Below are 15,836 nucleotides of genomic sequence, written 5' to 3' on the forward strand. Positions count from 1 at the left end.
GCCTGTCTCTGCTAGTGTCTCAATTCACCCAAATCATTTCTAAATGAGAAAAACACATAGGATTTTTCTTAAGGACTTTTACAGTTGCTTACACGAGACGCACATCATTAAAAGGCACAGTTACCCATAACGCACCTCAGTTAGAAGTGTTACAGTTATGCAGCTAATTAAATAATTAAACTATGTAACTGAAAACTTGGTAGAAGACACCGGACACTCCAGGAGTTTAGTTTGAGACCCCTATGCTACACAGTTCAGAAGGGTTTCATAACTGCCAGTTACAGTCTGACCCACACAACTGTCAAAGAAACACTCTGCAGCAGGAAGCTGCGTCATGAGAAAGCCAATCCAGAGCTGGGATTAGTCAACAGTCGCCTTTCAAACACTCAGATCTCCTTCAACAAACAGACTGAGGATATTTGGGATCAATTAGCCCTCTTGAGGTGCTGTGAAAAGAAGAAAAGGACTTGACTGGGCAGCACTGAGGGGCGCAGGAATATGCAACATCACTCACCCAACACAAAAAGGATGAAATGGAGCTTCTACTGCTGCCGAACTGGGGGGCAAAGTTCGGTGGCAGCAGGGGACCTCCGACTGGCCCGTGCAGAGCCCTCAGGCACTGGCCGCAGAGCCCACCTTCAGCCCTTGCTGAAGGACAAAGGGCTGGCCGCTACACGTGCGCACAGCGTGACGCGCCGTTTCAACGCCGAGGCGCTCCACGAATGACGCCAATTATCTTGCGCTGCTTTTGCGAAATTCTAAAAACAAATTTTACAAGGCACAATTTTGCACCAGTGTTACTATGAAAGGGAAAACTGTCAATAAGTCATCAAGATCGAGAGAGGCATATTAATGTATACAAAACAGGTCTGACTTGCTAAGTAAAATGGTGGAGATTCAATGTGCTTAATTCTCCACGATGTGCGACAACGTTTGCAGGTGTCCTTCACACATGACTATCTTGAAAAATGAATAATTTTTCTACAGTTGCAAATAACCAGCAGTTTCCTTTCTAGCTGTGATTCAACACTCATTAAAGTTGTTAACAAGTTTTTTTTCTTATAACGAGAGTTTCATTTACTGGTGCTGAGACATCTATTTAGTTTACATCTCAACAATTACAAAGTCACACTTAGAAAAAACACTTGGCTGTCTACACTAATATCTTCTACCTTGCTACGTACATTTTGCCATTTTGTTTAAAATAAGCTTGATTGAGCTACTAATTAAGATTTTAAAAAATGGAACTCAGCCTGCTTTGATTTCAGCAGAAGCTAAAACATTCAAAGGAAAATTCCAGTCTATATCCGCCATTCTTTAATGGAACGCAATATCTTCAATAAATAATAATCATGGTGAAAAATGAATCCAGTTACAGCACATCTAGAATAAGCACCATATGGATGCCAATGAGTACAACAGAATTATTACTGTATTTTAATAGATCCATAATTTATCCATATCCAGCTTCTCAAAAGGAAACGGGCTGTGTCTCGACTTATATGCAGAATCTATGACCTTTGACCTGCAGCATGGCAAACCACATGAATACAGTGCAAACAAGAGGTGGTGCTACAGCATCTAAAAAGGAGTTGCACTACAAGTGACTAACCAGCAGAGGGCTCCTCACCTTCCCAGTACAATGCAGCAGTCTGTCTTTCCTGTGGTGCACACTTCAAGAGCTGCCACTGCTTCTTGCAGAAGATGTACGAGAGAGAAAGCCGTGTAATTATGAACATAGGAAGGTTTTGCCAATTATCTATTGACCAGCTCTCTGCTCCTGAGTGCATTAAACATGCATTTGCATTTCAAAAGAGGTGTGCCCGTTAATAGAGACCCCTGCTCTTCAAAGGACTCCCAATTACACAAGGATAGGAGGGCTGGAACACGGCAGCGGCAGCCGCCCAGTAACAGACACAGACTTCAGAATGATGCCAGGGGTGTGTGGTTCGTGCTTCTTAATTCCTTTTCAATAAAAACTCTAATATGCTACTGACACGCGGACCAAAACCCCAGCCCTCAAGCTTTTTACCAAAGACCCTGGAGCTTTTTTCTGTTTACCAAGGCAAAAAAAAAACGCTTCTCTAACAAAACAGCTTTAATATTCCTTCCTAAATGTCACTGCTCGGGATTACAACTGTCGTTTCTTAATGCTGTTTCCGCGACTCCGTGCTCAGAAGGATCTGCGATGTAGAGAACCTGCTCTGGTTAATGGGACGCAACATTTAAAGCGTTAACTCTTAGTTATGTTAATTACTGAATGACCATGGCCTCTCTCTCAACCTAAATCTGACGATTCCTTATTAAGTTGTGCATGATTCTGCACACTCTGCTAGCCAATCACTTCTAAACCCCCCGGAGAAATTCCTTGTGGAGTTTTCCACGAGCAATTGTTTTTCAAAAGCAGGTTTTAAAAAATGTCTTTGGGATTGCATGGAAGCACAAGGTTAATGGCAGTTTTACTAATTGCACCTGTAACACTGGTCTCTGAATGCCAAGTTTCACTCAGCATGCGTTTAGCAGCAGGTGTCCGCTGCGCACGAACTTAATTGCACCTAACCTATACTCTCTAGAAGCAAGTTTCTAAAATACCACTTCAGACTCTAAGAATAAATGATTGCTTCTTGAAAAATTAATGAGCAAAGTGTTCTTCGACTACAACTTCGATAGAAAATGCCAAAGGTTTATGTGCTTTGCTACCAATTTAGCAGCAAACTTTTGCCCCAATCCTTTCAGTCAATGAATTTAAATTTTGGTTAATTGGTGCTCAAAGTGTGAAAACCTCATCATCAACAGACCATCCCCATGGCCTTGGCTATATTGATCCTCATGTCCCCAGCACCTCAGCAGCTTGTCTTCAGCGTGCGGGACCCTCACTGGACAGGCAGACAGCAGCCTGTGTGCATTCTGACAGTAGGCTGGGTACCTTCTCACACTGTGTGATCGTTCTATTGCAGCAAATGATTACCTGGAAATAAAACATTGAGATCTTACGTTTTATTGAACCAGTTCTTTGCATTTATATCAATGTTGTCTCCTGTCCAGGAGGAAACCTCTTGTTTTAACGACCCAACAATTAACACACCATCCAAAGCGTACAAGTGAATAATATTTAGCATGAGAAATATCTGATGGAGGGTTTGTCTGCAGTTAGTGACAATTCCCAGTATATGACAATATTCATAAGTAGTTACATGTATATTTCTGAACAATAAATATACGAGTAAAATGCAGACTCTCCAGTTCATTCTAGAATTAATATAACCTCAAGACTACTGACGAGACTGTTAATGCATTTCAATGATAATTACAACAGCTGTGTGATAATTCATCACAACTGCCTGCCACAGTGTGCAATTAAGCAATACCAATGTACCTTTTGTAGCAAAAACAATAAGTTGTTTAAAACACATTCGTAACCGGGGAAAACAATCTTTTCACAATTCATGGTTTTCGGTCCTAAACTGCATCACATACAAAACATTCTGGTGACAGTTAAAGTTATAATGTCACAGACTTTGCAATAAACTTCCAAAAAGCCTTTTCTACTATGCCAGAAATGCACAGGGGTAAAGCCCAGTCATTTAATCACTTAAAGACATTGCCAAGGCTCTCATGTGCTTTTATATTTATAATAAAAGTTACATTTTTAGAACGATCTGCTGCCTACTTGACCCCCAGAATAAGTTCAATTTACCATTCTGCTAACATCTCTGTGGGCTAGCCTACATACTGTTACAAAAGAGCTACGAGATAACTGGCCACACTCTGCCACCAAGTGGCAGCTGGCGTGTGTAGCACCGCAAGGTGAGACTCCAGACGGAAGGGCTTTAACTGAGGGAACACGTGACGACCGGCTACACAAGCCAGGACAGGCGAGGGTCTTACAACCAAGAGGATTCGGCAGGAGCCTTCAAGTCAAGTGGTGCAGAGGGCCATGACCAAGATCTGCTTTCCATCTCCTCACGATGCTTACTGGAGGAGTAAGGGAAGGGAACAGTGGACCAGGGATCACTGAGTACAGGGTCGGGAAACAGCTTTCAGCGTAAGCTGCCCGTCAATGCCTCAAGTTTAGATTTCTGATATGTATGAGCAGAGTGTCGGGGAGGCCAGTTCACACTGCGCAAACCTTCTTTTTCAAGCAAGACCAGCTCCATGAGCAGCAACGCCCCTGAGCTGCAAGTCTATAACCGGCGCGTGCTGTATGGCCACACCGCACACGTGTGCTCGTTTTGAGAATTCAAGCAGCCTGGGCGAGAATCGCACACTGTTCTATTTTTTAACTTTTCAGTCACCAACAAATGTATGACTGAGGTTTAAAAATCAAAATCCAAGACAGCTGCTGCACAGGCAGTTCACTGAATTTGCATTTTCAACACTTGTGAGAAACCAACTGCAATCGTCTGACATGTGAAACCGGTCCACCCCGAACATTAAAAAAAGGTTATAAAAAGAGTGGAAAAGCGCGTTTCCTTCACATGCCAACAGCGGCGTTTGCCTTCCCTGTGTTCTGAGAGCTGACACGAGGTGAGCTTCTTGGGGAAGCAAAACATCTGCAGGACGTCGGTGACAAGACTTCGCTGACAGCTCTGCGTTTAATTTGTGAAGACCGGCGATCACACTCGGCACACGTCTCGGAGCACTGTACACGTCAGGATTCCAGCTCCACAGAGCTCGCCGGCCCCTCCATCATCACACAAACCTACACCTCGTCCCTTAACAGACTACTCATTTATGCAAAATACGACGAGAGCTCATCGACTGCTCCTCGCGTGAAGACCGGCCTGCCTCCCGACTGCAGCTTGAAGAAGCATGGTGGGGAGGAGATCCTCAAGACACTGAAATAAACAGAGTGCATCTTTATTTGCTCAAAGTTGAGACTGCGAAAACTCGGTTGTCTTCCCTGCAGGGAATGAAGTCAGGAGCTCCAACACAGCAAAGCCTAAAGCGTTAAAAGGTGACTTCTGTGTTATGAAACTAATACACAAGGTCAGAAAAAGACAGAGGCAGCTTTATTGTGCTGATTTATTGCAAAATTATTCGGACCCGGACACAGCAATCGCATTTTACCGCTTTAAACTTAGCAGTCTTGACACTTGGAAGTGTGCAGGATGTGTGGGGACAGTGACTCTTGGAGGTGCACAGGAGACAGACCATGTAGCGCCTGGAATGGCAGAAAGGGAAATTTAAAGTCTGTCCTGCAAGAGACATTGCATGGCCACTGCAGATTTTCCAGCACAGGAGAAATGCTTTCTAGCCTTGATCAGCACCATTCTGGACATCCTGTAGTTTCTGAAGTCGTTTGTTGGGCGAACCGGCTGACAAGGCATTGTGGCAGTCCAACCTTGAGCAGATAAAAGCATGAACGCGTCTTAAATGAAATGAAAATGAAAGAAAGATGTGGAGCAGACATTGTTCCTTATCTTTCAAACCACAAGTGCGCAGTCAAAAACCCTAGGTTTGCCAAAGGAATTTGAGGGCACAATTTCCGTCACCAAAAGTGCGATTTAGAGAGTTTATGCAGATGTGATAGACAGAGCCAATTAAAACCATCTCAGTCTTATTCTTGTTTAACTGGAGATAATTTTGAGCCATCCACACCATAAATCTTCAAGGCCTTTGAGTCGTACTGGAAGAGCAAGCTGTACGACACCAGAGTTTCTGCTAAACCTGGCCTTATGGCAACATACAGTCTAATTCTGGAAAGGGACTGAGCCCTGAGACACTCCAGAGAGGACGGGGGCAGGATCCGATTTAAGGTCGCCCCGAGGCTCACCGACCCCTGTCCGTCAGAAAGGCACATCTGAAACAACTGCTGTCGTCACCCCCTGCTGTCGGCACGCTACTGGGCTGCTTCTCAAGAGTGAGGCCGGGGCAGCCCATCAAGACTGAGCGAAACTGGATGCAGCAGAAGCAAAAAAGTTCACTTTTCGGCAAGACAGAGCTCCAGGCCAAAGCTGCGCTGCAGTGGCTTCGGGACTGGAAAGCGAGTGTCCCTGAGAGGCCCAGGTCAAAGCCCTGACGCAGACGCTATGGAGAATCGGTGGAAAGACTTGCCACCTGCTGTCCATGAGCTCTACCCAAACCAGCCGAGAGAGCGTGAGCAGACCTGACAAGAACAACAGGCCAGGGTGCAAAGACAGTCGAGACCCAGAAAGATTTGCGGCCATAACTGTCGCCAAAGATGCTTCCACCAAATCTTTGAGCTCACGGGTTTTGAATACTTATGAAATCAATTTATGACAGTTTTTTCTGTTTCATTTTTGCCGACATGTACTGCACCTTATCTCACCCTGAGACGACCTCCCTCCGAGCATTCAGCTCCTGAATAAAACCGTCTAAAACATGAGCTGGCATCATTCTGTAATTTCACAAAAGGGGATGCCACAGGCCGGTGTGAAAACTTCTGCCAGGTTCGCCAAGTGAGCCAAAATGGAATTGTAAGTGGAACTTAAAAATACTGGAAGATTTATTTTGTCACCAAGTAAAAACGATGATACGGCAAGCCCATTATCCCTGAATGTGCCTGAAGGGGAGTCGAAGGAACAGGCGGGAGGAAGGTCAGTCGTACAATCACACTGTTCACATTACACAAGCTGCAAGGGAACGCCAGTCCACTCAAGGTGCAGCCAGGTGACGAGGTCAACAAGGCACAGCAGAGCCCTTGCTCAGGCTACCTGCTGCAGGACTCGGGTGGGAAAACATTTTCTATTTTTTTCGGAAAATAAACCTTTAAGAATAAGGGAACCCACTGGAAGTGCATTCGCAGCACACCCCTGTGACAACAGGCCACGCCCGGTGAAGCCACCAGCACGGCAGGATGTCACCGCTGGCAGGCAGTGATGTAGACGCTCTTCAGGAAGTCGTCTGGGGGGGGGGGGGATTATGGGAAATGTAGTTCCTATTATCCAACACAACATCTCTGAGCTGTACCAGCCAGTTTCTGTACCCGCCTCGCCACGATTTATCTCGACCCATGTGACCGGGAAGAAAGCATATACTAGCAGCTACTGCCTGCTGTTAGGACGCTTCAAGGCAGGGCTAACAAAGTACGTCCGCTTTTATATCTGAATCCTTTCACTTCGCCCGGCACGAGCTCGCATGGCCTCCAGACCAAGCGCGAGCCCCTCTTCGCTCCTCGGAAACCGCGGCGGGCACAGGAAGCCAGCAGACGCGCCGACACAGAGGCACGCCGCGCCGGGCTGGTCGCTGGCTCCCGGGAACAGAGTGCATCTGCCGAACACTCCTCACCACACCGGGGCTCACAGACCGGCTCGTCCGCAGCCCCGAGCCCAGACCCACTGCCGGACACTCCCGGCGCCCGCCTGGAAAACAGCCCTGCGGCAGGGGGCGCTCCCGAGCCAGCAGTCGGCAAAAAAACCCGTTCCTTGAACCGGCCGCGCAAGGGAAGCCGGAGGTTATCGCTTCGGGACCACCACAGCAAGCACGGATACCAGCCAGCACATGGAGAAGGCTCCTAACAATGAAAGCAGCTCATCTCGTTTGAGTACTCCAGTGTTGAAGGTTGGAGGCTGACTGAAAGCCCCGCGACACCAGGGCCACGCTGGTCCATTACCTGCAGCAGGTAAAACCCCAAGGGCCACCTGTGCTGGGATACAGGAGAACAAACAAGGAGTCTCTTCGCCCCATCTGGCTCGCTCGCTTGCTTCCTGTCGGCTAATTGATCTGCGGATCTCCGCCAGTCATCTCTCGAGAAAAGTCAGGGTACCAGCTTCTTCCGCGCTGCCATGACCTTGTAATGAACTGCCTCCCGCTCGCAGATTTAAAAGCACCTCCTCAGCTCCCAATTTCTGTCCCCTTGCTCATATTCCAGTGTTAATTTCAGAAGCCAGGTTGACTTTATGAATGCCTTTGAGGATTGTGAGGGCTCGCATCAGGTCGCCCTGTTGTCGTCTCTGCTCAAGACCAGAAGGACTTACTCCTTTTAGCCTGGCAGTGTAGGGCGGTCCTCAAGCCCGGGAAAGTGTGTAGTCACACTTCTCTGGACTCAATGCCGTGATCAAAACTGTACACAATATTCTAATGGAGCGACTACAATTTTAGAAAGCATCCCTTAGTTTAAATTAGGGATAAAATTATCTTTGCCTTTTTTATTGCCACATTATCTAGAAAATGAATATGATGCATCAACACATACAATAATGTCATTTAAACAGACAGCTTTTCCAAGCTCAGGCTGTTTCTATTTTATATCTGTAGTTTATATTCCTGCTAACATTCTGCAACTGTCCACACAAATCTCCATCTGAAAGGTGTTTGTCTCGTCTTCAGTGCTATTTACCATTAGACCTCTACTGTGTTTGTTTATTCTGTATTGGCACGGTGTGCGAACTATCTCACTACCTGTGCCAGAACCTGGACCACTGGAAAAAAGAAAACCGAGCAGATGTCTTCAAAAAGAAGAGCGAAGCACGACCTAGAGGGCACGAGCAGGAACCATGTGGATGGAAGCACCTTCCCCGCAAACTCCACACTGAAGGCCCCCCGACTGGACCTGAACCCCGGACCCCAGAGCTCTTACTGCCACAACGCCATGGCGCCCAGGAAAGAAACAATCCAAATGCAAAATGAAGCAACTGAAAACCTGGTCAACTTGGCCTTTGCATGACTACATATACTACAGCATTACAGCGGCTGTTCCTGATAGACACTGCCTTCTGTGCAAAACACACACAAGTTCACACAGATGATCGCTAAACTTAAAACACAGCTAAATTACGGTGATTTAGCCATCATGATATGCATATCAATATAACAGCACTAATTATTCCACAGTACGATAAGCTGGACATCTGTACCATAACAGTGTTATTTGCCATCAATGGCAGAAATCAAGTCAGTGATTACCTAACACATCCAGTTGATCATCTAGATCATATTTGGACCGACTTAAGCAGATAACTTATCTTCTGGGGCGAGTTCCATCTGTGATGGGAGCTGGGCGTCTTTGAAGTACTTTTAACAAATTCCTACAGCAGATTTAATGAGGCAACGCAATAAAAAACATTCCTGATTCGCACTGGTTAGTGAGTCATTTGCCAATATTAAGACTGCAACCTACTGCAGTGTTTACCATATTGACATATGTTCGACTCTAACGTGAATGTATGCATCCATGTGCTCATGAACCGATTCTGAACACCGTTTTGAAGATTGCTGCTCAGGCAAACATCAAAAGCTCTTCTGTCAGTATGTCAAAAAAGGGGATGACACACTCTCCAGAGAGCCTTTCTGTTGACACCTTGATGGCCTACACCTATAACCTATGTAAACGCTCAGAAGGAACCTGTTTCATCTTAACTGTTAAACAGGACAGGCTTGGTCACCTCTCTGATTTACAACCCCAGGAGGCCTCAGAGCTCGCAAGGCCCACGTGTCCAGAGACGCAGAGCCGCGGGCTGAAGCCAGACCGACACGAGGGCTTGACGTAAACCGGAGAGTTTCCTGTGTTTTTACTGGGCCTCTGCACCATCCCCAGCGCCTGACCTGGGCTCATCTTTTCTTCCTTAACTCCCGGGTGCCATTGTAAAGGGCATCCCAAGTCCACACACCTGTCCTGTTTTACCATGGAAACTCTTGATTGCTCTTGAAGACTCACCTGTGAGCCACATGTCAGAGCTCTTCATGGCTGACACAAGCACTGAACAATAAATGGAAATCCCTATTAAAAGCGTAGCTAGGTACTGATTACCTGTCACAGCTAATAAATAACTAATACATAACTTGTGTTTCAATGTATTATGAATACGGCCTTCATTAGCAATGTTAGTCATTTATAGTTTCACAACAACCTGCGTCTCCGTAATGAAGCAGTAACACACAGCTGACCGGCGACCCCTCTGATGAAGAGGCACCATAATCGTGTTCCATTTCAATCTCACAGTCATCACAAACTAACGGCACTGCATTCCACTACTGGAGCTGCACTCGTGGTTTTCCTACGTCAGAGAAGTCAATCGCCTCAGTGCCAACGTTAGCCTTCCCCAGATCTATTCTGTGCTAGTAAATACCCGAGGGTCACATATCGGGCAAGATTCATTTGTTAGAGATAAGAGCTCCTCAAGAAAAAAATCTTGTGCTTAGCTCATCTGTGTGGTGCACTCTTCTGCAGCTCTTCCTCTCCTCTGAGAGCCTCTGTGAAAAACTATCAGGTGGGCCGCAGAGATGTCACTTTTTGCCCAACAAGTCCGGAAACAGCAGAGAAATCCTCCAACCTCCCAAAGCTTTCCTGTAGGTTTGTCCTAAAGTCACTGACTGATAAGTCAAGAGGCTGAAGGCAGTGACCTGTGGCGTCTCTGGGACGGAAAGGAAAAGGGAAAAACAGGTTTTACCACCATTGACAAACCTTTTGCTTTGAATGCTGGGAAGTCTAATCTTTAATTTTGCACACGCTATCTTCTTTGGGTGCCAAGGTCAGCAATGAGCGCTTGTTCTCTGAAACGCCCGGAGTAACCCTTTCCCAACTGGCACGGGGGCCTTGATCTTCTCCGCTCACAGGCCCTGCGAAAACCTCCTCTTGAACGCAGGATTCACCCCTGGAGATGCAAGGCGTCGGTTCGGACCGAGAAGGAGCTGTCGGCCGAGTGCCCCAGTTTGCGGGGAGACACGCTCCATGATGCTCACGCCCCATCTGTATCCAGGGCGAAAACGGAAACACTCCCAGATATCACACCTCGACGGAGAGGCCCCTGCACAAGCCTCCCAGCCAGGGCGAAGGAAGCCGGTTTGATTGCTGGGACTACTCTGCAGCTTGAACCCAGTGGAAAAAGTCAGGACTGAAGAGCACCGCCCTGCCACTCTCCGGCGCACCTGCGTGCATCAGGGACAGGCCGGTCCGCAGGGCGACTGCGTCGAGCGCATGGAAACGGCTCTCAGGGTCACACGAGGCAGGAAAGACCATTTAGGGCAGACAGCACACACACGGAACTGCAGCGCGTTCCGAGCCAGGAAAGGCAGTTAAGGCAGCAGACTTCCGTTCCTTCTGTGGCATTTAACCCCTTCCAAGGGGCACAGATTTCACCTCGAGCTTCAGCTGCAATCGCGCCCGTCATATCAAGAGCTGACTCTCGCTACCAAATGACAAGGATTTGCACTTGGGCCAATGTGAGAGCACCGTCCGTGACTCATGATGAAACACTGGCAATACCCTAATACTGTCTGCATGACTTCTTAATCACTGGCTGAGTTCACCCTTGACTCTCCGAGCTGAAGTGGCAGAACTGAGATATGGGTGGCCTGCTCACATGATGATCGCTGATGGCAAATCCGAAACAGGTATCTTGTGATAAGAGGGAGACTGAACGGGCATTTAGTCGCAGAGTTAAACAGAGTGGAACGCACTTCGTCCCAATCTGCTTCCTCTGACTGGAATCAAATTTTTTAAGGACGTCTCTGAAAAGGAAATGTAGCTAAACGAAACGCCATCGCACAGGTACGGCCCCTGGGAAGGGCCGCTGTTATTTCAGAAAAGGAATCCCTTGCTTTGTGCAGATCCGTAGCCAAAGGATTAGTCACACTAACCCAAAAGGCACACCGCTTCGACGAAGCCCTTCCTCCATCACAGACCGTATTGACAATAATTCACCTTTCTTTACCTTCATGGCTTTCCCAAGTCGCTACAGTGCTCCCATGTGACAGGAGCAAGGTTGAGAGAAATCGTCTGGCCAGCTTGGACTGCACACAGCGTGAACACACTCACGCCCCGCTGCGTCCAAACTCTCCGGGCTGTCACTGACCATAAAAACACTGGGTTTTTTTTTTTAGGGGGGAGTTGGGGGAAGCTTTCATCTCTTAAGATACAGTCTTTTTTTGAGGTACTGGAAAATGTCTTAATTAATGGGCGCTTAATTATAAAAAAAAAATCTGACTGAGAGAAGAACAACAGGAGGATTAAGCACTAATTGGAAAAGAATGCTTCCTACTTTTTTTTGTTTAAAAAAAGTAGTTATACCAGGAAATCTGCTTCCTATTACGTTGCAGTTCAACTTCACCCTGTTCAAGAACATTAGGTATCAAGTGTTTATACATATAAAGAGGTGAATTGTCAGCTTTTATTAAAGGAAGTTTTAACTGACCAACTACAGAGCCCTATATATATAAAAAACAAATTTCTGTTGTAATGTCAATTGTTAGAAATACCTTAAAGCTATCTACCAAATGCAAAGAATGATTCTACTATATTTGCACTCCACTATATGTACAACATTCTCATGTTCTTGGTTTCAAATATTCCTTGATATGGAACTATGTTTTCAGGCAAAAGTGGCCAAAAAAATGGAAGGGACCAATACAAAGTGCTTAAGAAAATACATCTTAAAAGATTTGCTTATCTCAGTTTTTGAAAACCATGTGTAATATGGGGAAACCTGCCACTGTCAAGGTGTGAACCTGCGGGCACACGAGAGGAGCAAATTGCACAACGCAAACTGCACAAGCCTCGGGTACAGCCCCCACCCCCAACAACAACAACAACAACACAAAACAGACCTTGGACGGCCAGGAGACATTTTTATCATTTTACAGGTCTGAAGTGTCAAAACTGAGACCCCACCGGCTGGAGCGGCGAAATTGAGCCGCACACGCACGAAAAATAATCCGCGTTTCGACACGGAAAAAGCTCTTTACCTCCGGATCGCGCTGTGGGCATCGCCTTGGGTGATCTCTCACAACAGCCACGTACAAACAAGGCAGGGTACAACCGTCAAGTTTTCAAAGAGCGTGGCTGCAGAGTTCTCTCTTTTTTTAAAAAAAAAAAAGAAAAAAAGAAAAAAAGATCTCAAAGTTGAGCTGGGGGATCACACATCTACGCGGCCCCGGGCTGCTACAATGAGGGGGTGCACCACTGACCCCCCCCCCACCATCAGATCCGGGGGCTCATGCATGAGCAGGGAGCGACACCGGAGCCGAGTCCGTCCACCCAACTGCACCAGATATGTCTGGCTCGTGTCGCCGCCTCACGCTGTTGTTGTGCGCTACCGTGTCCATTAAAATGCCCCCATACCAAAGCAGAGACCCAGCCAACAAGACACGGCATGCCCGCCACCGGGGAGGCGCAGCCCGGTCCCGATCCCGGAAAGTCCAGCCGCTCTAGCGGGATTAAGGACCTACCTTTCCGCTGCCGGAGACGCGAACAGCAAGCACGCTAATGGGGATACTTGATTATTGTTCGCTCTCGTCCTCCATCCATTTCACAGCCGCCATTTTGCTCGCTATCCTGCGGGCTGAACTATTGCTCTCACTGGCGGGGGTGTCCGCCGGACCCGCGCCACCGTCACCGCCTGCCGGTCCACCGCACGGGGCGAGATTCCGGCCGTGCGTGGGCTCGCCGCAGCCGGCACGGGGCGCCTTGCCCACCTCCCACTCCTCTCCCCTCGCCCTGGCGTGGACGTGGGCTCTATCTGTGCGCGGGGGCCTCTCGGCCGAGATCGCGGTCTCCCCATTCTGGGAATGGATGGTTCCAGACAGACAGGCAGGGAAATTCTTGGTTAGGAAAGTGGAAGATTGGAAAAATGGTAGGAGTCCGAGGAGCCCCTGTGCTTTTAAACTACTGCACCACATTCAGGTGGTGAGCACTGTGATAAACCAGGACACCCGCCCCCCCTGCTCCCTGCTCCCTGCTCCACAAACCAATCTCCCCCTCGCTAACCTTTTTTTTTTTTTGGAAAGGAGGATGCACATATTTTGAGGACAATGCCAACGAGCCCTACGCCTCACCAGGAGAAACATCCCACCCAGCCTCCCCAGCTGGAGTGTTTCCCAGAGTGTTCTGAAGCTGGTTCGCGGTGCAGCAGCGACGACGCAGAAGATGGGTCGGCTGAAAGACACAGCTGGGAAACCCACAAGTTTTCGTACAGGGAGGGGGGGGGATACATGTGATCATGTCTTGGCCCATCCATCTGCTCCCTGTTCCAATGTCACCTCCGTGCTGTATACATGTTGGATTTAAAGGTGAAAAAACGATTCTGGGCCGATTGATCGATGGGCATGCGGGAAGGCCGAGCATATAGCAGATTTTTAAATGTCAATGTATTAGAAAATAATAATAATAATAATAATAATTATTGCAAAAACAAAGAGGCACCAAGGTGGCCTGGAGAGATTCCCCAGAAGAAGGGACGCGCGTCCAGGGGCTCAGGAGACGGAGGCGTCCTTGTCTCTGGCTGCGCGAGCTCCAGCGGCAGGCCAGGCAGGACGGAGCCGTGTCGGCGCACGCAGGGCTGTCATGGAAACGGCAGGTGGGGAGCCTGTGGCTGCCTCTCCTCGCCAGGCTCGCCCCTGCTCTCGCACGCACACCCCTGCGGCCCTCAGGAGGGGAGCGGGAGAGCCCCAGTCTCCCCAGTCTCCCCAGTCACCCCAATCACCCCAGTCTCCCCAGTCACCCCAATCACCCCAATCTCCCCAGTCACCCCAATCACCACAGTCACCCCAATCTCCCCAGACACCCCAGTCACCGCAATCACCCCAGTCACCGCAATCACCCCAGTCTCCCCAATCAGAACAGTCAACCCAGTTACGCCAGTCACCCCAATCACCACAGTCACCCCAGTTACCCCAATCACCCCAGTCTCCCCAATCAGAACAGTCACCCCAATCTCCCCAGTCACCCCAATCACCACGGTCACCCCAGTCACCCCAATCACCCCAGTCTCCCCAATCAGCACAGTCACCCCAATCTCCCCAGTCACCCCAATCACCGCAATCACCCCAGTTACACCAGTCACCCCAGTCACCGCAATCTCCCCAATCACCGCAATCACCCCAGTCTCCCCAATCAGAACAGTCAACCCAGTTACGCCAGTCACCCCAATCACCACAGTCACCCCAGTTACCCCAATCACCCCAGTCTCCCCAATCAGAACAGTCACCCCAATCTCCCCAGTCACCCCAATCACCACGGTCACCCCAGTCACCCCAATCACCCCAGTCACCGCAATCTCCCCAATCACCAAAGTCACCCCAGTTACACCAGTCACCCCAATCACCACGGTCACCCCAGTCTCCCCAATCAGCACAGTCACCCCAATCACCACAGTCACCCCAGTTACACCAGTCTCCCCAGTCACCACGGTCACCCCAGTCACCTCAGTTACCGCAATCACCACAGTCACCCCAGTTACCCCCATCACCCCAATCAGCACAGTCACCCCAGTTACCCCCATCACCCCAATCAGCACAGTCACCGCAATCTCCCCAATCACCATAGTCACCCCAGTTACACCAGTCTCCCCAGTTACCCCAGTCACCACGGTCAACCCAGTCTCCCCAGTTACCCCAGTCTCCCCAATCACCACGGTCACCCCAGTCTCCCCAGTTACCCCAATCTCCCCAATCACCATAGTCACCCCAGTTACAACAGTCTCCCCAGTTACCCCAGTCACCACGGACACCCCAATCTCCCCAGTTACACCAGTCTCCCCAGTTACCCCAATCTCCCCAGTGTCCCCAGTCACCCCAGTCTCTCCTGGACACTGGCGGAAGGGGCGCAGGGGTCTGTGAATGGCTCACAGAGACACAGGTGGCGACTCCGGGCCGGGTCTCTGCCTGCACGCCGGGAGACAGGCCTGGGGGACGGCCAGGCAGCAGGCCGGCCTGTTAGTCAGCGTGCTCAGTTTAAAGCCAATGTACGATACAGCGGAAACAGTGCCTCTCCTCATTCACCGTTAGTGCAAGGCTGCGCTGGATCGATTACACATCTATTACATTTCAGAAGACGGTAGTGGGTGTTCTTCCCTAACTGCGTCCGGGTTATCACACCAGGCCGCGATGAAAACGGCCCCAGTGAACTCTGCTGGTGTTGCTGGGAGCAGCGCCGGGCT

The 15,836-nt window shown here is 48.9% G+C and overlaps 1 protein-coding gene across 2 annotated transcripts in view; it reads right to left on the minus strand.

The window, feature by feature from the left end:
* The window catches only part of LOC102689200 (zinc finger protein 644), a 31,870-nt gene extending 18,411 nt beyond the window's left edge, over positions 1-13,459 (minus strand). Inside the window, exons 1-2 of one of the 2 annotated variants that reach the window (XM_015355378.2) lie at positions 13,129-13,459; positions 12,646-12,756 (exon numbers count right to left, since the gene is read on the minus strand). In XM_015355378.2, coding sequence (XP_015210864.2) covers positions 12,646-12,667 — 22 coding nt within the window. In that variant the 5' untranslated portion in view covers positions 12,668-12,756; positions 13,129-13,459. The remainder of the gene's footprint in view (positions 1-12,645; positions 12,757-13,128) is intronic. The other variant, XM_006634807.3, reaches the window with a different exon arrangement.
* Between the last annotated feature and the right edge of the window lie 2,377 nt (positions 13,460-15,836).

This window comes from Lepisosteus oculatus, chromosome 9 (genome assembly GCF_040954835.1).
Source record: "Lepisosteus oculatus isolate fLepOcu1 chromosome 9, fLepOcu1.hap2, whole genome shotgun sequence".
NCBI classification, from domain to species: domain Eukaryota; kingdom Metazoa; phylum Chordata; class Actinopteri; order Semionotiformes; family Lepisosteidae; genus Lepisosteus; species Lepisosteus oculatus.